The sequence below is a fragment of the Dendrobates tinctorius genome, unplaced genomic scaffold, assembly GCF_039654945.1.
Source record: "Dendrobates tinctorius isolate UK_male_01 unplaced genomic scaffold, ASM3965494v1 ptg000396l, whole genome shotgun sequence".
NCBI lineage: Eukaryota > Metazoa > Chordata > Amphibia > Anura > Dendrobatidae > Dendrobates > Dendrobates tinctorius.
Window position 1 is genome coordinate 4,095,995 of NW_027362062.1, and position 23,492 is coordinate 4,119,486.

General features: G+C 44.0%; 1 protein-coding gene and 1 long non-coding RNA gene across 4 annotated transcripts in view; one reads left to right on the forward strand and one right to left on the reverse strand.

Moving 5' to 3' along the window:
* Positions 1–23,492, reverse strand: part of RABGAP1L (RAB GTPase activating protein 1 like) — a 336,048-nt gene that overhangs the window by 296,343 nt on the left and 16,213 nt on the right. For all 3 annotated transcript variants that reach the window (XM_073563613.1, XM_073563612.1, XM_073563616.1), the window contains exons 2-5: positions 16,758–16,920; positions 11,048–11,228; positions 9,567–9,777; positions 7,301–7,475 (exon numbers count right to left, since the gene is read on the reverse strand). In XM_073563613.1, the coding sequence (XP_073419714.1) occupies positions 7,301–7,475; positions 9,567–9,777; positions 11,048–11,228; positions 16,758–16,895 (705 nt within the window). In that variant the 5' untranslated portion in view covers positions 16,896–16,920. The remainder of the gene's footprint in view (positions 1–7,300; positions 7,476–9,566; positions 9,778–11,047; positions 11,229–16,757; positions 16,921–23,492) is intronic.
* Positions 1–23,492, forward strand: part of LOC141076256 (uncharacterized) — a 114,635-nt gene that overhangs the window by 78,826 nt on the left and 12,317 nt on the right. The window lies entirely within an intron of this gene.

A 23,492-nucleotide genomic window follows, 5' to 3' on the forward strand; every position in this document is an offset into this window, starting at 1 on the left:
GGAGACGGGGGGCGAGGACCAGGTGGATCGCCTGACACGCATCCATGCTCGGGGCTCTTGGTCCTGCCGTGGAGAGCTATGAGGATACGGGGTGGCAGTACACGCCGTACTCATAGTCTCTTTGTGGGAGTACGGATGTGACTGTTCACTCCGTATCCCTCCGAAACCTGCAAGGGAACGACGCACGCTGAGGTAGATATGGGTCTAATGAAAGACCCGTGTCCACCTCCTACTGACACTAAGCTAAACTGAGGAAATTAGTGCCGGTCGGTGGGGTGTATATTGCGGAGGAGGAGCTAACCTTTTTCTGTGCATAGTGTCAGCCTCCTAGTGGCAGCCAGCATACACCCATGGTTTCTGTGTCCCCCAATGAAGCGATGGAGAAATTTATGTAATAAATAGCCACCTGGGCGTTACCAGACCCATATTAATGGAGGCTTCATCCTACACACCCTGACACTATCCAGTTAGACTGTATAGAGACACGTCCTATGTGACAAGGAGAGCGGCAATGCTCAGTTCCAGGATGAATTACAGAGGAATGCCAAAACACAGATTTCTAAGAAAAAAAGTAAATTTTTTTAAGAATACAGGTGTTTAGTATACCGGAAATGTCAGGACAGGCAACAGATCCAAGTGTAAATAAGAAGAAAAAAAAAGTTTATTAAAAAAAAATAGAAATATTAAAAGAATAAGTAATTGTCCGCACTGGGATTTTTCCATGGGAGAATGATCTTGTGGATTTCGGTTTTGACTGCCTGACACAATAAACCATTCTTCATCGCACTGCACTGGACATGTCGCGAGGGGGATATAACAGAAGTCATTGTCCGGAAATTCATCTTCTCGCAGAGCCCAAGTCATGTAGGCGGCCGCGCAGAAACGTCAGGAATAGATCCCATAATACCAGACATAGAGAAGTCCTCAGCCGCAAGCTGGAGTCTAGATATTTGCTATAGGAAACATCTGCTGTCTTCGGCGCTTTCCCCATCCTGAGACATGGTCGTCCCCTTAAAACGTCTTTTGGTTCATTGAATACTTAGAAGCTGCGGCCGCCAGGAGTTCACCGTTTGCAAAGCCGGAACAGCACACCTAGTGGCTGTTCTCTGGTACTGCAGCTCAGATCACATTCACTTCAATGAGTGCTGAGCTGAAGTATCGTGACGGGCCACTGCACGATGTAAGGCGCTTTGCTGTCCTGGTTATGTACATTTTGAATTTTCAGCATACACATTGTCAGGCATCATCTGATTATGGTGGCGCCGGTGGATGGATCACAATGATCTAAAATTAATGACCTATCTTAAAGGGAACCAATCATATGCAAAAATGCTAGTTATCTACAGGTAAATAACGTTAAAATCATGTGAGGATGCCTTAGTAAAGCAGTGGCCACCTTTCTAGTGTAGCATCTGCCTCTCTGGAGCGACGGATGCCTCACCGGAGAAGCGGATGCCTTTCTGTCGTGACGCCTGCCTGCCTTACTGGAGAGGTGGATACCTTAATGAACTACTTACTAGAGAGGATGATACCTTACTGGAATGGTGCCTGCCTTACTAGAGAGGCGGCTACCTTACTAGAGAGGCTTCCTGTCTTAGTAGAGAGGCAGATACCTTACTGGAGTGGCTTCTGCCTTTCTAAAGAGGCAGATACCTTACTGAAGCGACGCCTGTCTTACTAGAGATGTGGATACCTTACAGGCAGGGCTGTGGTGTCGGTAAGCCAAACCTGCGACTCCGACTCCTCAATTTCCCTTACACCGACTCCAACTCTGACTCCACGACTCCGACTCCCACATATATTGCTTATATTTAAGTAAAAATTTATTGTAGTACAATGTGAACATCAGACATTTAATCATTTTTATGATACAATCAAGATATTTAAATAGAACATAATATATATTTATTGGAATACAACTTTAGAACACAAAAACTGTAATAAATTGTAAATATGTAATAATGTAATACACTATGTAATATCGATTAATATATATATATCGCTATGTAATAAACTATGTAAGTGGCAAAAAACAGTTTTCAACAAAAACATACTAAATAACATTTGTGCAGTCTATGAATTTGTTCTAAGAAATAGAATTGCCTCAATCAGATCCTCCTTCATATAGGACCTCAAATCTGACCTAATAATTTTAAGGCCAGAGAACAACCCCTCTACACTAACTTGGGTTGGAGGCAAAGCCGTAACCACATGGGCAACAGCTCTAACAATTTCCGGGTATAAAGGAATTGCCTCATGCAGAGTCAGTTTTGATGAACGGTTGAATTTTTCTATTTCTTTGAGAGCAAGTGAGACATTTTGCTGAAATATGGTCAATCTGCTTGCTATAGGAGACGGAGTAAAATCTTTTTCCTTGCAGCAACGCTTTGCCTGCTCCATGTCATCCAAAAACTTGTCAAAGTCAAACTCCTCATCTGATGAGGATGAAGATATGGCAGCAGTAGCACTGTCAGGACCCAAGTCCTCTTGCGCCTGGAAGTCCTCCTGTAGGCCACTCATCCTAACTGCTACCTCAGTCAGAGCTTCTTTTCCTTTAGTAAGCCGTTGATCATCAAGCAATATACGATGACTTGGGTCCACATAAACAGCTGCCAGAAAAATTTTATTTTCCAATAGCTGTGTCTCTCTCCGTTTCATTAAAGCAGAAATGCCATCTGCGACTAAACCTCCTCTTTGGGACAGGCAAAAGAGCAAGTCCATCCACTCCCTTATGAAAATGTCAGGAGTTAAATCCTCAGCTTGTAATTTATTAGTCACGGTAAATGGGTGATTAAGCAATTCCTTCAATTCAGCCACCTGTGTCCATTGACCTTCATTTAGGGTTACCTTAGGGTTCGCCATATTTATAAGAAACGGTTTTAGTTCAAGCAATCGCTCAATCATTAAATAAGTGCTGCCCCACCGAGTGGCTTGATCGACAATTGCTCCTTTCCCAACACGTCTCTTTAAGATGGAATCAATTTTAGGGGTTCTGGCGGCAATAACCAATTTCCTCACTTTTCCAATCAGATTTCCAGCATGTCCCTCTTGCAGACTATCTCTTATTGCCAGCTGCAGCGTGTGCACAACACAGCGCTTGTGATGAATACGAAAGTGTTTTGAAGCAGCTTCAACAAGATCATCTATTTCTACAGTATAATTTTGCTGTTCTTCTGTAGTAATGTCTGTTTGTTCCTCAGTTACATGAACAGCACTGTGGTCTTCCAGCTCAAACATACTGAATCCTAAATGTTCCTCTAGCTGTTGTTCATTACTCTCATTCATCAGTGTAATTGTACTTATGTTTGAAGCATTGCCCGTTACAATAGCAAGAACCTGTTCTTTTTGGAGTCCGTAATCTTGCAGAACTTTTTCCACTAAGGCCTGGAGAAACTGGCTGCTGTGATGAGCTGTAGTATCTATTACTGCCAGCATGTTGGTAACAATTTCTTTGTTGTCACAAACATATCGAACATTGATGGCAAAATAGTTCACTCTGTGACGTGTGCAGGCATCCATTTTAAGAAACTAAGCGTCTTTTGAGAGTCTTTTTAAGATCTTCCTTTTACAGAGAGGACATAATAATCACCTACAATATTAGCATTAGTTACCTTCCTGTGACAGAGATGAGCAGTAGTACTTTCACTTTCTCCAGCTCGGGGCCCAGGAATCGGATCCTGTGCAGGGCAGACACCCCTCCCCCTCCTCTCTCTGAAGACGGCAGAAGACAGGACAGAGGAGGGGAGATTGCCCCCTGCAGTCTGGAGCCGGTGCAGGACGGGAGCACTGCAGCATAACAGTGAGTTTTGATAGGTGCGTGCCCCTGCTTCTAGGGGGATGGGTTGGCAGCTGCCCCCCTGCCCCTCGCTGGCTACGGCCATGATTCACACACAGTGTTTTTGCAGTAAAATGCAGTGACTCTGGGCTTCCCAGCAAAGTCAGTGGGTTTCAAGATATGACATTAAAACCGTAGAGAAGAGAAAAGCCGGGGTTCGTCTGCGCTAGACCACAAGGAACCAACCGAAGATGCAAGCAAACCTTTATTCACATTCTATCCAACGCGTTTCATGGCCTCCTGGCCACTTCATCAGGGCAGCAATGAAGTGGCCAGGAGGCCATGAAACGCATTGGCTTGAATGTGAATAAAGGTTTGCTTGCATCTCCGGTTGGTTCCTTGTGGTCTAGCGCTGACGAACCCCGGCTTTTCTCTTCTCTACGGTTTTATCTGCATCCCAGGATCGGCAGCGGCCAAAACTTCCTTAGGTGGCTGTGACCCTTCACAACCACATCAGGTGAGTGGATTACCTTTGTTAAACACGCTGGTGTCTCTCATTTACCGCCTTAGTGTGCTCCCCCTCTTTTTACTTTTATTTTTTGAAGATATGACATTCACACACATCGTTTTGTGAGGATCCGTCTTTGGGCTCAAAAACGGATCCTCACAAAGAATGAGCATGTCAGTTTGTGTGGCGTTTTTCTAATCTGCTTTTGCTATTGAAAACATTATTTATGAGCTCAAAAACATTTCAGGTGATGCGGATTTTTAAAAAGCTGATCTGCTTTTGTAGCTATAAACGTATCCTCAAAAAAACCCAGCAAAAACGCTGTGTGTGAATGTAGCCTTAGATCAGGAATAGAACAGTGTTATGATGAGTCACCGAAGGAGGAAAAAACAAAATACTAGCTAAGTCCAGAAAAACCAGAGAGGTTGGCAGCTATCAGATTGCAGACCCCTGAACCTATCCACAACAACTAGCAGTAGCTGTGGGGGGTTCCTACGGTGCCCTAGACCCCTCGATCACAGCCGGAGAACTACATAGCCTAAAGACAGAAAGGGGAAAAACTAAACTGCCCCAGAGCAGACCCCAAAGCAATAGGCAGCCCCCAACATATAATGATGGTGAAGCAAGATGAAAACACTAACACAGATAGAAAGATAGGTTGAGCAAATGATGGGGCCCAAGGTAACTAATTAGGACAGGATAGGAAAGTTGCTGTCTGCCATCCGCAAAAACCCTATCCAAAATGAGCCAACCGACTGATAGGAAAAATAGGCCCTGAAGTCGCTAGGCTTCAAAAGACTATATCAGCACTCAGGTATATTCTGAAGACAGAGCAAAAGATCAACAGATCAGAGACAAAAATGGAATTTAGCTCACCCCCGGCCGGGGATGGCAGAACTCCCAAAAAACAAGGCAAAACAAAAACAAAACTGAAGAGTACAAAGCAGAGCAGAAAAACTTTGAGATGCAGGAATCAGACTGGTCTCCAAGAATCCAGCACGATCACCAGCAAGGCAGAAGGGCATCGGCTGCCTTATATCCAGTCCTCAATTCCAGCCACCCAGTTATCATCTAGCTGCCCAGGTGTTTGGTAATCAGCCTCACTACCTTCCTTCACCAGAGGCGGGAGTTCATCAGACCTCAATGGTGAAGGGAAAAATGAACTCACAACAGAACAACCATTTAAAGGACATTTCATAACTTTCCCAAATTCCTATGAAAAGATATTCAGCACATTCTGCATTGAACTACTGTACCCAATTTATTATATATTTTAGTAGTCGGTCCATTTTATACCAACTCCGACTCCACCAAAATGAGCACCGACTCTGACGCCACGACTCCGACTCCACAGCCCTGCTTACAGGAGCACCGCCTGCCTTACTAGAGAGGCGGATACCTTACTGGAGAGGCACCTGCCTAATTAAAGAGGCAGATACCTTACTAGAGTGGCATCTGCCTTACTAAAGAGGCAGATACCTTACTGGAGCGGCGCCTGTCTTACTAGAGAGGTGGATACCTTACAGGAGCACCGCCTGCCTTACTAGAGAGGCGGATACCTTACTGGGGTGGCACCTCCCTTACTAGAGAGATGGATACCTTACTGGAGCAGCGCCTGCCTTACTAGAGAGGCAGATACCTTACTGGTGTGGCGACTGTCTTACTAGAGAGGCGGATACGTTACTGGAGAGGAGGATGCCTTCTAAGGCATCTCGCTACTGCATGAAAATGAACTTATATCATCCTCCTTACAGATTCTCGCTTCCAGTCATTGGGGCCCTGCAGGGAGCGTATACAGTCACCACGACTCTAATGACACCCCTATACAGTCAATGTGTCCGGGAGTGATTACAACAAGCGTAATGTATAGTGAGTGGTGACTTTTACAGATCCCTGAATGCCATGATGACTGTAAGAGAGTGGCTGCAGGGAGGACATACGTTCATTTTTTCCCTTTAGCCGCTGCTAGACGTGAATGTAACGCTGTTTACCTGCATATTACTACTATATTTGGAAGTACATAATGTCTCAGGATAGGACAGGCTCCCTTTAATTGTAAATCAATATTTTCGTTCCACACAACCTCGCAATTAAATGCACAAGTTTGCTAAAAAATAATTAAAGGCTAAAAAACATGACGAGGTGGACTCTGTTCTGCTGTCTGGTGATTATTTCACATCCCAATGTATTCATGTGTTCACACAAAAAAGGAAACCACAGTCATATTACTCAAATCACCTGACACTTCCCCATGACTGCTTCATAGTCAGGTCTGAGAGCTGCGTGCAGAGGTTTATCCTCTACCCTCCAGGCAATGTAGAAGAATGTACTTCTGAGAATGCAAATCCCTTGATCGATTACGGTACGTATACCAGGACCCATTACTCCTAAATTTCGAGGAAAAGGTGTCAAATTTAGGCGCAAATTGTCACACCTCTGACTCGAAAATTCAAATTATAGTTAAAAAAAAAAAATAAGCACGCCTTTATAATACGCCAATGTGCGCTGCAAATTTGGAGCAGGTAATTTGTCAAGAAGTAGTGCAAGTGGTGTAAAAGTCTAAAGATGCACCAAATTTGTCATCTAACACGAAGCAATGGGGATTAGTAAATCTGCCCAATGGTTGAGTCAAACAAGGAATGTAGGGAGATTTGATATTAGAATCCTGCAGAATTACAAATGCAGCTCTGGAGTATATTACAAGTCAGCATCCCTACAAGGTAAATCATACGATTATGGGCAAACTGCTCATCATTTGATTAAAATAATTAGATCAGCAAATGATAAAAAAAAAAAAAAAAGTGTTAAAAATTCTGAATATTCGCTTTCATCATTCCCTCTTCTGCTGCGACAAATTAAAAAAATTGCAATTCTAAAAATAAAATAAATAAATGAGAACGGTAAAACATGACTTGGAATTTAAAAAAAGTCAATTAAATGAAATGAGAATTTCAGGGAAAAGGAAAAAAAAAAAAGACTAATTAGCTTTTACAAGAGCGCAGCTTTAGAACGCTTACCGCCTCTTTGATCTCGCAGCTGAATACATGGATTTGAAACTCATCCGTGTCAAGATCCCGTGAGGTGAATGCAAAGCAGTCACATTCTGAAGTCCCGTCCTGTCCTCGGACGCAGAACAACACTTTGTAGATTGGGAAAGAGGCGATTTCTGCATTGCTCAACTGATCCAGGATCCTGCAGTGAAAGATAAGGAGAGGATAAAAGATAGTAAGACAATGTGTCTGTGATAAAGGATCTTAAGCGGGAGTTACACATAGCAATCTCGCTAGCGAGATCGCTGTGTGTGACAGCGATCAGCGACCGGCCCCCCTGCCGGTATCGCTGATCGCTGCAAGAAACCTCTGGACATATTTTTCGTCGCTGGCCAGCACGCATCGCTGCGTGTGACAGGCGGGAGACCAGCGATCAGCTGTAACAAATGATAAAAAAATAAAAAATATTGTTATTCTCACCTTCCGACGTCCCGCGCAGCCATCCCGCCTCTCTCCACGCTCCAGTCCCAGTGATCCTTTGCACGAATGACCGCAAGACGTCGCGCTGCCGCGAGACCGTGACATTCTCGCGGTCATTCTCGCAAAGGATTACTGGGACCGGAGCGTGGAGAGAGGCGGGATGGCTGCGCGGGACGTCGGAAGGTGAGAATAACAATATTTTTTATTTTAATTCTATTTTTTTACAGCGTTGATATCGTTGTCGGGATCGCTGTTAAGTCGCTATGTGTGACTCCAGCTTTACGTGATCGCGGGTCGCCGACGTGTGGTTATGACAGCCGGGGGGTCTGCTGAAGACCCCTTGTGCTTGTCATTACTGAGCTCTGCCTGTGGCCAGACTCAAAGGAGACTGTGATTTTCATTTATATTCGTATATACAGCGATATTGCGGAATCTCTGTATATAGTACAAGCGATCAGGCGATCGCAGATTCAAGTCCCCAAAGGGGACTAACAAGACCAGTGAAAGGTAGGAAAAAAAAAAAAATGTTTTAAAAATATTAACAAAAGCAAAACAAAACATAAAAAGTTTAAATCAACCCCCTTTTTCCCTCCATTAAAAAGATAATAAAAAAAAATATACATATGTGGTATTGCCGCATTCAGAAAAGTCCGATCTATCAAAATCTAAAAATAATTAACCCAACTGGCAAACACCGCAAACAAAAAAAAAAATTGAAAATGCAAAATTGTGGGTTTTCTTGGTCGCTGCGATAGCACAAAAACATGCTGCAACAAACTAAAAATATATCCATCCCAAAACGGTATCAATAAAAACATTGGAGAAAATGTTAATAAAGGTATGTTGTAATTAGATATAGAGAAAACAATGCCGGGTTATAAAGATTGGGCAACGCTTCCTGGAACCTTGTGTTACTATCCCGCAGCTTAGAAAAGTCACAAAAACAATGCAAATAAAAGCAGTTCAAGCGATAAAATCAGGGCATGCCCTCACGTCAACCGTGCAGCCATTACAACATATATCAATATATACATTATCGTAGGCAGACTTCCCTTTGACATTTTACTAATATTGTGTTCAAAGAGAAAAACAAGCAAATAAAAAAGTAAAGCAAAAGGTACAAAGGGACTATTTTAATTGGTGCGAACGGTCCACTGGCGAAGTCCGTAATGCGATATGTGATATCACAGTCCATCTTCTCCTCCTTCTGTACAATGACTGATTACACTTCTATAAACAGTAGATATCACAGGATCCACCATTCGCAATAGGTGATATCACATCTCACCTCCTCCTCCTGTACAATTACTGATTACACCTCTATAAACAGTAGATAACACAGGATCCACCATTCTCAATAGGTGATATCACATCTCACCTCCTCCTCCTGTACAATTACTGATTATACCTCTATAAACAGTAGATAACACAGGATCCACCAATCTCTATAGGTGATATCACAGCTCACCTCTTCCTTACACAATAGACTTCTGCATTGGGAGGTCAATGCGGTAAATAAATCATATCATTCACTAGTCTGATTCGTGATAGGGATGAGAAGAGGGCATGTAATGGCGGCAGCTCCGTCACTCATCCACAATGCAGATGAGAGCACAAAACTGCAGATGAACTAGTCACGTCTACAATTTACAGTGATGGGCTACTTTTATTCGGGGAATTCATCCTGGAAGCAGCATTGTGATGAGCCTACTTCGTATTCTAATAACCCACAAATATGCGGCTGTTCGGATCCCCTTGGTCCTTCTGTTACATCTCATCCAATCTCGGGTAAAGCGCGCTGCGGTGAACTCACCTGACAGAGCCTTCGGAAACATTAGGCACGTAGACGGTGACGATGATCGGAGCTGAGCAATGTGCTCTCATGGAGGACATGGCCCGCAGGGCTTCTGTCTCACTGCGTGGAGCCGAAACCTTCATATGACCTAAATATGAGAGTTTGTGAAACGAAACACTTTCCTCCTCTGGAGGGTTTGCAGCCGCTCTGGTGTCCTGTGCGGGAACCTCTGAGGAAAAGAAAAACATAGGACAAAACAGATGTAAGAAAATAAAACATCTCAGATATTCATCAAATGCCATCCAATGTAACTGGGCATCACAGGCATCGTTCTTACTGCCATCGACTGAGCGCTAAAATCACATACAGTACAAGGCATGTGCTGCTTTTCTGAACCCCTTAATGACTGCCAATATGCTTTTTTACGGAAGTCATTAATTGGCCTTATTTTGCAGTGTCGCCTTTTAACAACTATACTGCGGCATACAGATAGGCAAAAGGGGGACATTACTCAATAGATGGCTGCCAGCCGAATGATGGTTTGTCCAGCAGCCATTTAGGACGTCTCTTCCACACACAGGAGCGCTCCCTCCAATAAGCGTTTTCATGCTTTCTTTGAGTGAGCAGCTGCCAGATCCCTCTGACGACAGATTGTCTTGCCGAGAACAAAAAGATTAGTAGTATGGCTATGGGGACTTTTAGGCTCATGGCTATGGGGACTTTTAGGCTCATGGCTATGGGGACTTTTAGGCTCATGGCTATGGGGACTTTTAGGCTCATGGCTATGGGGACTTTTAGGCTCATGGCTATGGGGACTTTTAGGCTCATGGCTATGGGGACTTTTAGGCTCATGGCTATGGGGACTTTTAGGCTCATGGCTATGGGGACTTTTAGGCTTATGTGTATGGGGACTTAAAGGCACATCACCGTTGTCAGCAAGAAGTTGAACCGGGTTCAGAAATATAAGTATACAGACTGCAACGCTCGGACAGACCATAGGTCTCCTGAACAGAACTTACAGCTTCATATGTCTCAACCTGGCTGTCCCTGGCTTGTAATTTCTCTGGGAGAAATTACCCCAATGTAAAAAAGTGTCTATACATATTAAAGAATATTATGCACCTTTGAAACATAGCCCTTTTTCTTCTGGAAAAATCTCATGGGGATACTTAAAATTTCTACAAAGTCCTAGCTAAAATGTTAAATTTGCTTTGGCTGGGAATGTCTGCAGGGCAAGGACTGAAAGTGGTTCCCCTGCCAGGACAACCCTTTGATTTAGCCAGGACTGATGGATCAGTTATTTTTCGTGGGTTAAATCTGGTATAACAAAACCGAGAGAAAAGAATGGACAATCACACAATACAAGGTAGTGCTCAATATTCCAGGGCAGGATCCGCACTTTTGCAGTGCCCCTCTGTTCTGTCAGCAAATACAGGGGAATCCTGAACAAACACCTCCTAAATTCATCATCTCTCCAGCATAAGGATAAAACTACTCACCCGTACTGTTCGGGTCTAAAATTAATGTGAGCGGAGGGTTTCTGGCCGTAGTCATGCTGGAGCCAGCAGCGTGTGGTTCTGTATAGTCAGTCCCTGCCTGGTTGCCATATTGCTTTTTCTCAGAATCTCTCAATATTTCTTCCATCGCCTTTTCCAACTGTTCGTCTCCATTGGACATTATCTGTAAGGATGACAAAAGGGAAAAAGTTAAAAGGCATATCATATGACGTTCAAAATGATAATTGTGCTGATTGCGATTTCAGGCTTATTATTCCAGTGCACAAACATTGCTAAAGAACCAATTCCTATAAATTGTCTTGGCTGATGCCATTCTGAATACTACAATATGGGCACAGTATGTACACACTATGTGGACTAAGTATGGTGCCCCCTCCACATTGCACCACAGGATATTTTCTGACCTCCTATTCTACATCCATAGACCTTAATATGGAGTCAGTCCCTTTGCAGATATAACGGCTCCCGCTCTTCTCTGAAGTATTTCTACAAGAGTTTGGCGATATCTGTGGGAATATTTGCCCCTTCATCCAGAAGAGCATTTGTGAGGTCAGACCCTGATGTTGGGGGGAGCCCGGGCTCACAATCTCCAGTCTAGTTCATCTCAAAGTTGTTGGATGGGGCTGAGTTCCGGGCTCTGTGCTGCCGGTCATGTTTTTCCGCCAAACTCCACCAACCATGACTTTATAGACCTTCAACACTGGGCACAGACATGGGGAACAGAAAAACAGCCTTCCCCAAATTTTTCAAACAAACTATGAAGCTACCATTGTCCAAAATTCCATGTATGCTGAAGGTTTAAGATTTCCCTTCATTGGAATAAAGACCGACCCCTTTATCCTTCCTCCATCAAACTTTACTTGTGGCACAATGCTGTCCGGCGGATAACGTTCACCTGGCCTTTAACAAACCCAGACTCGTCCATCAAATGCCAGGTAGAGGATTGTGATCCGTCACTGTACAGAACACATTTTCTCCAGAGTCCAGTGACAGCAGCTTTACACCACTCCATCCGACGCTCGGAATTGTGCTTGGTGATGTAAAGCCCCCGTTACACACTGCGATATCGCTAGCAATATCGCTGTAAAGTCACCGATTTTGTGACATAGCAGCGATATTGCTACATGTGATACTTACCTCCGACTGGCTCCCCCGCTGACTATCGCTGGTCGCGCGAGAAGGTCCTGGATCATTTCTCGTCGGGCGCTTCCTGCTGGGCTTCCTGTGGTGCCGACGAGCAACGCGTGGACGGGGGCGGGAGGACGTCAGGATCGCCGCGTCTGACAGGTAAGTAGCGACCCCCGACCCCAGCGATGTCGCTGGTGAGATCTGCCTGTGTGGCAGCTCACTAGCGACCACTTAGCGATGCACCAGCGATCCATATCGTTGTCGGATATGGATCCAGGCCGGTCTCTGGGGAACTTGCAGTGAGCAGTACTTACACCTTGGATTCCAACACATGGAATTTATATTTAACCACAGGAAGAGAAATATTTTTCCCTCCATCTTCCTTACCCCTCCACTTCACATTCGCCGGATGAATCCTCTGAAAAGAGAAAGAAATGCACAGGGAAGGACACTGTTGGCTTTGGGGTTCATTTAGACAGTACCATACTTGGGTACTGCCCTTGTCAGGGCAGGAGTAGCACATGGGGCACCACAGGGTATAACAGTCTAAATCCCTGAGACACCAGGCTCTGATCCCTCCTGCACTTATGATTCAGGTTCATCATACAATAGTGTATGAATTTTACCTTGATATTTTATACTTATGATTAAAAGTTATGCTTTATATATATTTCTCTCCCTGCAGGTTAAATTTACTAAATTTGGAGAATTTGTACAGGCGTGACCATTGCAGTATACCCCTCTGGATCAACTCTACAGTAACAAAAAGGAACTACTAACTGCCACCACCATTCTGTCTGATTCAGTTCATTCAGTCGGATTGGACACCCATTACACTTAGCGTATGTATTCAGGGATGCGGTTTACAGAGCAAGAGGAACAGCGCTATTACATTTTATAGATTTAATCCTGAAAGGTAGGCAGTGTTTATAAAAAATATACAAAGATGTTACAAAATGGGAACAAAACAATATAGTTTATACAATCACAAACAATAAAAGGAATAACAAAGAAAAAGTAGTAAACCTGTGTCACGGAAATGGCTCAGAGCTTAGGGTCGGGAAGCACTCCATAGGAACTCCTCAGAGCAATGGACAGAACCACAGAGTACTGTGTCTTCCAGAACTAACAAATCACAGAAAACCAAAATCTGCTTTTTATTAGATCAAGGTTATGCCCACCATACCTGCCCTTGCTGAGCTCATATGAGGGCTGGTTGTGGAATGTGCTAGGTCTTTTAGAAGTTTATGAGATCCTTAACTTTCAGGATATCCTTGCCCCAGGTGGGAGATATTGATGTCATGCTTCCTATCACGATTTTAATTTTATATAGAGATGAAACATGGCATGGATAGCATCATCCATCTGCCAATATTAAGTTGAAGGTGTTTGACCGGCCTTACGGTGATGTGAGTGAATGCATTATGTTGGTTCCATCGCTATGACAATGAAAATATATCTCCCATAAATATTAGATTAATGCAAACCCCAATATTCATGGACCACTGGCTCCAGAGAGTCGGAGATCTTTTCTTAGAGGCAGAGAAGTTCAGGAGTTTCCTCAGTTCAGAGTATATGAATTCTAGACTTGTTGGCTTGATATCATCATATCCCATGTGGTAATTACCTGTGCAAGGCATGAGGTCCCGACTTTAATGGAGGTCAAAGACACAGCTCTTTCTCACTACCCCAGTTATAATTGCTCCCATATGTACAACGTGAGGGTAAAATGGGACTTGGTGAAAAATGTGAATTCAGTGATTAACATAGGTGTCCTTACTTTTCTCCATATAGTACTACATATGAACACTACTGCACAATGGGCATATTATAAATGCACTTTTTAGGCTATGTACCCACGTTGCAGAAATGGTGCAGAAATTTCCGCAACATCATCAGCGGTCATTCGCGCAAAGTATTGGGACTGGAAGATGCCGGGAGCGTGGCAGACAGGCGGGAAGGCTCTGGGGGCCACCGCAGGGTGAGTATATCACTATTTTTTATTTTTATTGTATTTTTACCAGAGATATGGTAACCAGGGCCTGGAGGACAGTCTCCTTTCCTCCAGACCCTAGGTACCATCCGCACATGGAGCGCTCACTTTACGCATGGTGGGCATAGCCACATGCGTAAAGTGAGCGTTTCAATGCAATCCTATGGGTGCGGAATCACCGCGATTCCGCACAAAGAATGAGCATGCATAGGATTGCATGGGATGCATTTTCGCGACGATTCTGTAGCGGAAAAGCGCCGCGAAAATGCAAAAAAAACCCACATCTTGTGCACACAGCCTTAGGATGGAGGCTCATGGAGACAAGTAATTTCACACTCACATCCAAACACACAACCATCCGAGCCGCAGTTTATTAGACAGTCATTTACAGCCATTGCCCTATAAGTGACTGTTCTAATGCCAGACTATTAAGTAAATAACTTGCTGTATTTGGCAGGACGACTGCTAATTTACTGCCAAGTATAATTTTACCCTGCTGGCATAAATCTTTCAAAGACAAAAAGATCTGCCACATTGTCAAATAAGTACAGAAACAGCAACATTAGTGACAACTGTTCAATAGTACAAAATGAATATTGTGATTTAAAAAAATGTGGAATATAAAAGCAGGTGATAAAATGGGTTACAATAGTATTCCTCTATGGGACTGTGTCCTTTAATAACAAGTCTGAGGTCAAGTTCATCAATCTTATCTTAGGAGGGTTTTCTGCCCAGATTTCTGCATGTGAAGGGGAATTTATACTGCTAGATAATTGTGAACGAGTGTTAGAAACGTTCGTTTCACGATTATCTTACAGTGTAAACAGGTTGAAAATCACCCTATCAACGCGCAAAACACCCGCTCATCAGGTGAAATTGAGCAGCACAAAGAAAGAAGAAGAAAAAAAATCATTGTTCTCAGCAGTGTATCGTCCTGTGTGCTGCCAATAAAAATGGCAATCTATGCGCACTGAGCGCCCTGGTACAGGTCCGCTCAGAGTGCGCCCTGGTACAGGTCCGCTCAGAGTGCGCCCTGGTACAGGTCCGCTCAGAGTGCGCCCTGGTACAGGTCCGCTCAGAGTGCGCCCTGGTACAGGTCCGCTCAGAGTGCGCCCTGGTACAGGTCCGCTCAGAGTGCGCCCTGGTACAGGTCGCTCAGAGAGCGCCCTGGTACAGGTCGCTCAGAGTGCGCCCTGGTACAGATCGCTCAGAGAGCGCCCTGGTACAGATCGCTCAGAGAGCGCCCTAGTATAGATCGCTCAGAGAACGCCCTAGTATACATCTCTCAGAGCGCCCTAGTATAGATCGCTCAGAGAGCGCCCTAAAGCAGGTCACTCAGAGAGCGCCCTAGTATAGATTGCTCAGAGAGCGCCCTAGTATAGATCGCTCAGAGAGCGCCCTAGTATAGATCACTCAGAGAGCGCTCTACTATAGTTCGTGAGCCTAGATTACTTTGGTATTTGAATAACTGCCGATCAATAAAAGTTTACTGATAAGTGGTTGCACCGTACCGCTGGTTGGTCAGGAAGATACCTGTGACAACTTTAAAGAAGCCTTACATCTTAAATAGCAGCCAACAAAATGCACTTATTCAGCTTTCGGTCATTCCTGCCAACACAGAGTGTTAGGACTTAGTGTGCATCATAGTCAGAGCAAAGTTTGAACCCACACCTTACACAGCAGAAGTGCAGGGGGGATGAATACAGGGTGTTTTTTTGATATTTTGGAAAAAAAATTTTTTTTTTCCTCCTTTGTTTGCAGTTTAGATTTAGTGTTAGGGACTCACAATATCTGGGGACCCTTGACGATGGGTTGTGAGCTTATCTGCTTTGGCCAAAATAGTAACTAATACCCCATATCTATTTATCTTTTTGCACTTTTTATCATTTTTGCAGGATGCAGTTAGAGCCCTTCATGTTGGCTTGGTTTATTGTGTGATGCATGTACATAGTGCTGAGCTGCCCGCCTGCTATGATTATGGGCGTCATCAATAGGCTGCTCTGACACATTGCATCACACTTATCAGTGTGACTTATGTCTTAAGCAAGCCTTATTAGTGTGCTTTTTTCCACAGGGCAGCCGGACCATATAGGGTTACTGGCTGTCCTTATCAGTGGAATGCACCTGTGCTGCCCAGCCTTTATCAATGGGGCTCTGCTGCATCCTGCCAGTGCATTAGTCAGGGTTTGGTGAGTTACCTTTCAAATGGTGTTTTTTTGATATTTTGGAAAAAAATTTTTTTTTTTCCTCCTTTGTTCGCAGGGATGAATACAGGGCGCTTGTTGTGTAGTGAGCACAGCCCTGGCGTTGCCTGAGCGAGTGGCTGCAGGGAGAACAGAACTTCATTTCCTCTCTGCAGCTGCATTTCGATTTAGAAAACCATAGACATATTAAAAAGGTATATATCCAGAGATTAACACTATGACAGCAGGTAAATACCATTTTTATGTTTTTGATTACAGGATTCCTTTAAGGTGATGCATCTAATATTTTTTGCCCTCTTTCTCTTGCAGCTCTTCTGAACTCTCCTCACTTCACTAAAATCAGATATTACGGCTACTACGTTCATACCTTCAACTGCGGTTTGTCGTCCAAGTTTGAGGAGCCATCAACTTGCAGAGGGACCAAGACGAAATCTTCACTGTTTATTATGGAAGCAGAAGTGGCGGGTGTGTTGGACTTGTCATCCATTGCGGTTACGTTGCTCATCGACGATGAACTGGTGTATGCTCATCTGATGGAACAGAACAAAATGCAATGAGCTCCTGTCAATCCATTTTTTTAAAGGGGGATGTCCAGGACTAACATGCTGATGACCGCTCCTAGGGGTGGGTCAACCAATAGCCGAACGGTGGGGATCGGACAGCGAGCACCTCCACTGACCAGTTGCTCCTGAGGTCACTGGAGGCAGACAGTATACGGGGCCAGAAAAGCACAGCTCCATACACTCTGTAGTGGCCGTTATCGGGTACAGCAGCTCAGTTCCTATTGAAGTGAATAGGCGGATAGGTCATTAAAACACAGTCCTGGACATTCCCTTTAAATTGTAAGACAAGCTAAAACGAAAGTTTTTTTCTGGGCGTACTTAAGATGGGAGATCAATATAAGATTAGACAGGGGTCCTATTCCTGGCATCGCCCTCGATCAGCCGATTGAAGATGCCCCAGCACACAGGAACTGGCACAGCTCCTGAAACTGTGTTGTGGCTGACAAGGTACTGCAGATCCATCCTATTTATCTTTATGAGAGAACGCTAAAGTACCATTCATGGATAACAATTATTTATAGGTCCGCGTAAAAAAGTGATCATCTGAAAAACGAGCTCTTGCGTTATGCCTGAATTTACTCCAGGTGCACTTTTGCGTTCGCCATATGGCTTTTTGTGCCCTCCCAAAAAAAAACAACAAACACTGTTGTGGAACGCCTGAAGGAGCACAAAATGGTTTGCCCGATTTTTGTGGATGGCTTCATCAGGGGTTCTGTCCGATTCCCGAAATGCCAACGGAGGCACAAATGTTTAGCAAGAATTTAATTATTTACCGACCATATCCCATGTATTGTTCTCATTATTGAGAAGCTTTTTCTACATGTCACAATTTTGTGCAACGATGCAAACACCTTTACATGGGGGAAAGACAATGACAAAATTGTGAGCTTTTTAGTTAGTTGCAGGATATCCAAGCTACAAATGTGACCATGGGGAAAGACAGTCAGTTTCCCCTGATAACGGAGCAATGATGGCAGGTGTAGACAGACGCTGCTGCTCTGCAGATACGGGAAGGAAACAGATTCTTACTCCCAGAGACGTTGGGATTTACATACTGCAACCGTCATTTGCTCACCACTAATTCCCGTCTGCCCGGGCGTGCACCAGATGACACAGCGTCTCACTCTTTTCTACCTTGACTTTTCCCCTAATAGCATCATCCTGGGCCCGGGCAGGGCACGTGTCAGAGTATTTAACCAGAATTCATCACGCTGACTTTCAAAGACAAAAAGCCTTAAGGTTCACGTAACAAAGTAGCAAGGAAATAATCCTGAGCACACAATGCTGCGGCGATCGCAGAGCAGCTCCGTATTATGGGAGCGGAGGCGCCGTACCCGGGATGGCACTAATCAGCGTACGGAGCCGTGCTGTTCTGGGTTCTTTCACTGCTTACATTCAGCCGTTTTCATTGCCGGAACCCGAAAATCTGATTATTTATGTCCTGTTATATGGATAGGTCACCAATTTATGAAGCGTGGAGACGAGTGAGGAACGAATGCAGCGGAGCAGACACTTCACTCCGCAGCTCTGCTGTCGGTGGGTGGCGAAGCCCTGCAGAGCTGCGGAGTGCAGTGCCCGCCCCGTTGCACTTAAATCTGTGTTTGAAGTTTTAGTCTTATCAAAAATAAACATTAAATAAACATGAAAGGGGCTTTACACTTATGCCTTTATTTAGTGATCATATATTCTGATCACAGATCCTCTTCCAGTATTACACGAGCCTCGCACTACCCCTATAACCTGAGTCACACTTTTGCATCTTATTATTTATTGCTCCCATTCGTTCTGAACATCCCAAATACCAAAGATGCTGGTAACTCTCACTACACAGCTGTGATTACTGTGCACATAGTGGAGATGTGCGCCGCCAGAGCCTTACCCCCCAACAAAGCTGCAGCCACATAATACACCGTCACCTGTTTACAACGCGCTTCTCCGACAGCCATCCCTCCCTACTTCCCTGTACACGTGCACCCTCTCCTGAGCGTGCACGTGTTCTCAAATGGGTGAAGGGAAGTAGCAGCTGCCAGGCCAGGTATCTGGCATTTCAACATGCACAATACTTTTCTCCCCTAATGTTTGCCATTGGGGTGAAAGTGAGGTGGTGACAAGTGATGAGCAAACGTGCTCGGATGAAGTGTTATATGAGCATGCTCGTGTGCCAACAGTGTATTCGGCGTACTTGAATAATATGTTCGAGTCCCTGAGGCAGAACATGTCACAGGCTATTCAAAAGCCGCAACACATGCGAGGATTACCCAACAGCCTCAAGACATGCGGGGATTAGCTAACAGCCTCAAGACATGCAGGGATTACCTAACAGCCTCAAGACATGCAGGGATTACCTAACAGCGCAACACATGCGGGGATTAGCTAACAGCCGCAAGACATGCAGGGATTAGCTAACAGCCGCAAGACATGCAGGGATTACCTAACAGCCGCAAGACATGCAGGGATTACCTAACAGCCTCAAGACATGCAGGGATTAGCTAACAGCCGCAAGACATGCAGGGATTACCTAACAGCCGCAAGACATGCAGGGATTACCTAACAGCCGCAAGACATGCAGGGATTAGCTAACAGCCGCAAGACATGGAGGGATTAGCTAACAGCCGCAAGACATGCAGGGATTACCTAACAGCCGCAAGACATGCAGGGATTACCTAACAGCCTCAAGACATGCAGGGATTACCTAACAGCCGCAAGACATGCAGGGATTACCTAACAGCCTCAAGACATGCAGGGATTAGCTAACAGCCGCAAGACATGCAGGGATTAGCTAACAGCCGCAAGACATGCAGGGATTACCTAACAGCCGCAAGACATGCAGGGATTACCTAACAGCCGCAAGACATGGAGGGATTACCTAACAGCCGCAAGACATGGAGGGATTACCTAACAGCCGCAAGACATGCAGGGATTACCTAACAGCCGCAAGACATGGAGGGATTAGCTAACAGCCGCAAGACATGCAGGGATTACCTAACAGCCGCAAGACATGCAGGGATTACCTAACAGCCGCAACACATGCAGGGATTGTCTAACAGCCAAAGCAAATGCAGCTGCGTGGACTCAAACATATTATTCGAGAAGGAACAAGACACTCGTATAAGGCCTGTTTCACACTTCCGTTTTTTCAAATCCGTCAAAATCCGTTGTTTTCCGTAAAAAAACGGATCCGCCATTTTTTGCAGGATCCGGTTTTTTTGTCCCATAGACTTCCATTACGGTTACCGCGGATCCGTCAAAAAAACGGATCCGTTTTTAAAAAAACGGATCCGTTTGCATCAGTTTCCGTCAAAAAAACGGAAACGGATCCGTTTGGCGGACACAAAAACGGAAGTGTGAAACAGGCCTTACACGTTATCCAAGCATGTTCTCTCATCACTAATCTAGATACAATGGATACATTACACACCCAAAACTTTCTCATGTTCTAATACACAAAAGGGTAATGTCTTCCTTTTTTAGCTCACCCCATTATTGTAAAAGATCCACCCGGCTGCAGATCCTTTACACGGCACAATGCGACGCTCTGCAGAAGACAATTACTTCCTTATTGTCAGATTTACGTCACGCTGCTCAACTTACTTCTCCCTGGAGAGAAGCAAACAGTTTGCAATTTCTCCTGCGAGAAACAAAACTATCAACGCTTCAGGGTGAGAAGAGCAGATTTGGGAACTTTGCACATTTCATGTTAAAAAGTAATAACGAAAAAAAAAAATGTGTTAGCAAAAAAAAAAAAAAAATTTTTTTAAAATGCCATCATGTCTTCCCGAGTACAAAACAGAGCAGGATTTACAGCTAAATATTCAGGAAAGGGATGTGCAGGCAATCTGTTCTGGGGTAAATCCTGCAGATACCGCCTGACCTCTGCAGAGATGGATTAGATGGGCTGCAGCTGGACATCTTTACCAGCAGCATGCAGCAGAGCGGTGCCACGCACCACGCACGTAACCAGATTATACACAGACTCCGGGGCTCATCAACGTGGAAATCTAATAAGAAACGTCTTTGAACAGTGATGGATGAGATCCTGCGGCGGTCAATCATGTTCTGGAGCGATTTCTATTCGCTGGTTACACTCATTTAATTTATCGTCAGGACAGTAAGAGGATGTCAGGGACAAATACCAGGACAGCAAATTTAGCCTGAGTGACCCTTTTAACCTTTATAGGAAAAAACAGGACTAAATTTTAACACTATTTTTTATTTAAACGGAATGACTCAGCAGAAAAAAAATGACCTACTGATTAAATCATGTGAATTTTTTAAAATATTTTTTAAGCTCAATATTAGACCTCCAGTTAGGCTGGGGGTCACACTTAACGTATGAAAAATCGGTCCAAGTCTCCCTGCCGAGAGTCGCAGGAGTGTATTGCGAGTGTCATGCGAGTACAATCCGATTTCTCACATCTATCATCCGATTGACATACGATTGCAGTGAGTTTTTAACATGAGCTTTTACATACAGCAATTCTCCATGTCATTTACACATCATTTTCAAAGGAAATATTCTTCAAAACACACATAGATATATTATGATAGATAGATAGATAGATAGATAGATAGATAGATAGATAGATAGATAGATAGATGGATGAAAAGCCGGTAACTTATCTGCCGTGTTCTGTAAAATCATTGCAGGAGCCAACAGGATAGAAGAGATGGATTACATACAGTAAATTCAAATAGAATAGGTAGATGTACAGATGTCAGTGACCAATACAATTAGTACAGTGTGTGTGCAAATTACTGTACATGTATTTAATTAATAAAAGATTTTTTTTTTTTTAAAAATGGCGTGTTCTCCCGTGCAATTTTCGCAACCAGCAGAGGGAAAGCCGACGGCTGGGGGCAGATGTTTATAGCCTGGGAAGGGGGTAACACTCATGGAGCTTCCCAGCCTATTAATATCAGCTCACAACTGTATACTTAGCCTTTACTGGCTATTAAAATGGGGGACCCCCCAAAAAATGAAGTGGGGTCCCCCTATAGTTAATAACCAGCAAAGGCTATGCAGACAGCTGTGGGCTGATATTAATAGCCTAGGAAGGGGCCATAGATGCCGCCGCCCTCGGCTAAAAACGTCAGCTCTCAGCCACCCCAGAAAATGCACATCTCTAAGATGCTGGTTATGAACTAGAGGGGGACCCCACGTCATTTTTTGGGGCCCCCCATTTTAATAGCCAGTAAAGGTTAAGTATACAGTTGTGAGCTGATATTAATAGCCTGGGAAGCTCCATGGGTATTACCCCCTTCCCAGGCTATAAACATTTACCCCCAGCCATCGGCTTTCCATCTGCTGGTTATGAAAATTGCACGGGAGCCCACGCCATTTTTTTCCGAAAAATAATCTTTTAGTAATTAAATACATGTACAGTAATTTGCACACACACTGTACTAATTGTATTTGTCACTGACATCTATATATCTACCTATTCTATTAGAATTTACTGTATGTAATCCATCACTTCTATACTGTCGGCTCCTGCAGTGGTTTTACAGAACAGGGCACAAGAATTACCGGCTCTTCTTCTTTCTATCTATCTTTGCAATATACATTCATATATATGTGTGTGTCACTGACATCTATAGATAGAGATATATATATATATATATATATATATATATATATATATTCTCTATCTATTCTAACCTGTCAGTGTGATTTTACTGTACGCGGCACATGAACTGCAATCATTTGACTGTAGGTGAAGAATATGATGTTGGCCAGGGAGGAACAACATTTCTAAAGGACAAATCAGAATATGGTATTTATGTACCATCTACAAATACTCTGTCTCATAGTAGAAAAAAAACAATGAACGCTTTAACAGTAATCCGAACATCATGTGGCCAGAGGAGACATGTAACATGACATCACTAATGATGAAACTTCATAGAGGCAGGAGGCATATACCATCAGGAAAAGGAAAGAATCCAGAATGACCAGTGTCCAGTATATGGTAGAAGCATTAACGGTGGGGGGGGGGGGGGTAGTGAAGCTAAAAAGGCACAACACCTGCCGAACTAACCACCAAAGTCAACAGCAGCCACCAAAATGCCAGACAGAGTTGTCCACATGCTCACATGTAATTTCCTCTTTCCACTGAAAAAAAAAAATTGAAAACTGCTATAAGATGGGTGAAGAATAAACTATGGGCGCCTGTTTTTTTTTTGTTTTGGTGTTTCTTTTTTTTAATGGTGGATATTCAGATGGCGGATGTCCCCAGAGCCTAGACGTGACCATCAAAATCGCCCACGATTTGCCAATTAACGTCATTTTCCACGCTTCAACTGGACTTTCTGCAATACAGTGCATGACTTTTGGGGCACACAGGGCTGTGGAGTCGGAGGTTTGGCTTACCGACTCCACCGCTCTGGTGGCACAGCAATGCTCCGAAAGTAACACAAGACAACCCAGCCTTATGGATTGAAAGATCTGCAGCAAGAAAAATCAGCAGCAGTGTGAGAGTATTTTGGATGACCGATAATAGGAAAGATGGAAAAGTCAAAGCCTTGTGGGTGTCAAAGTT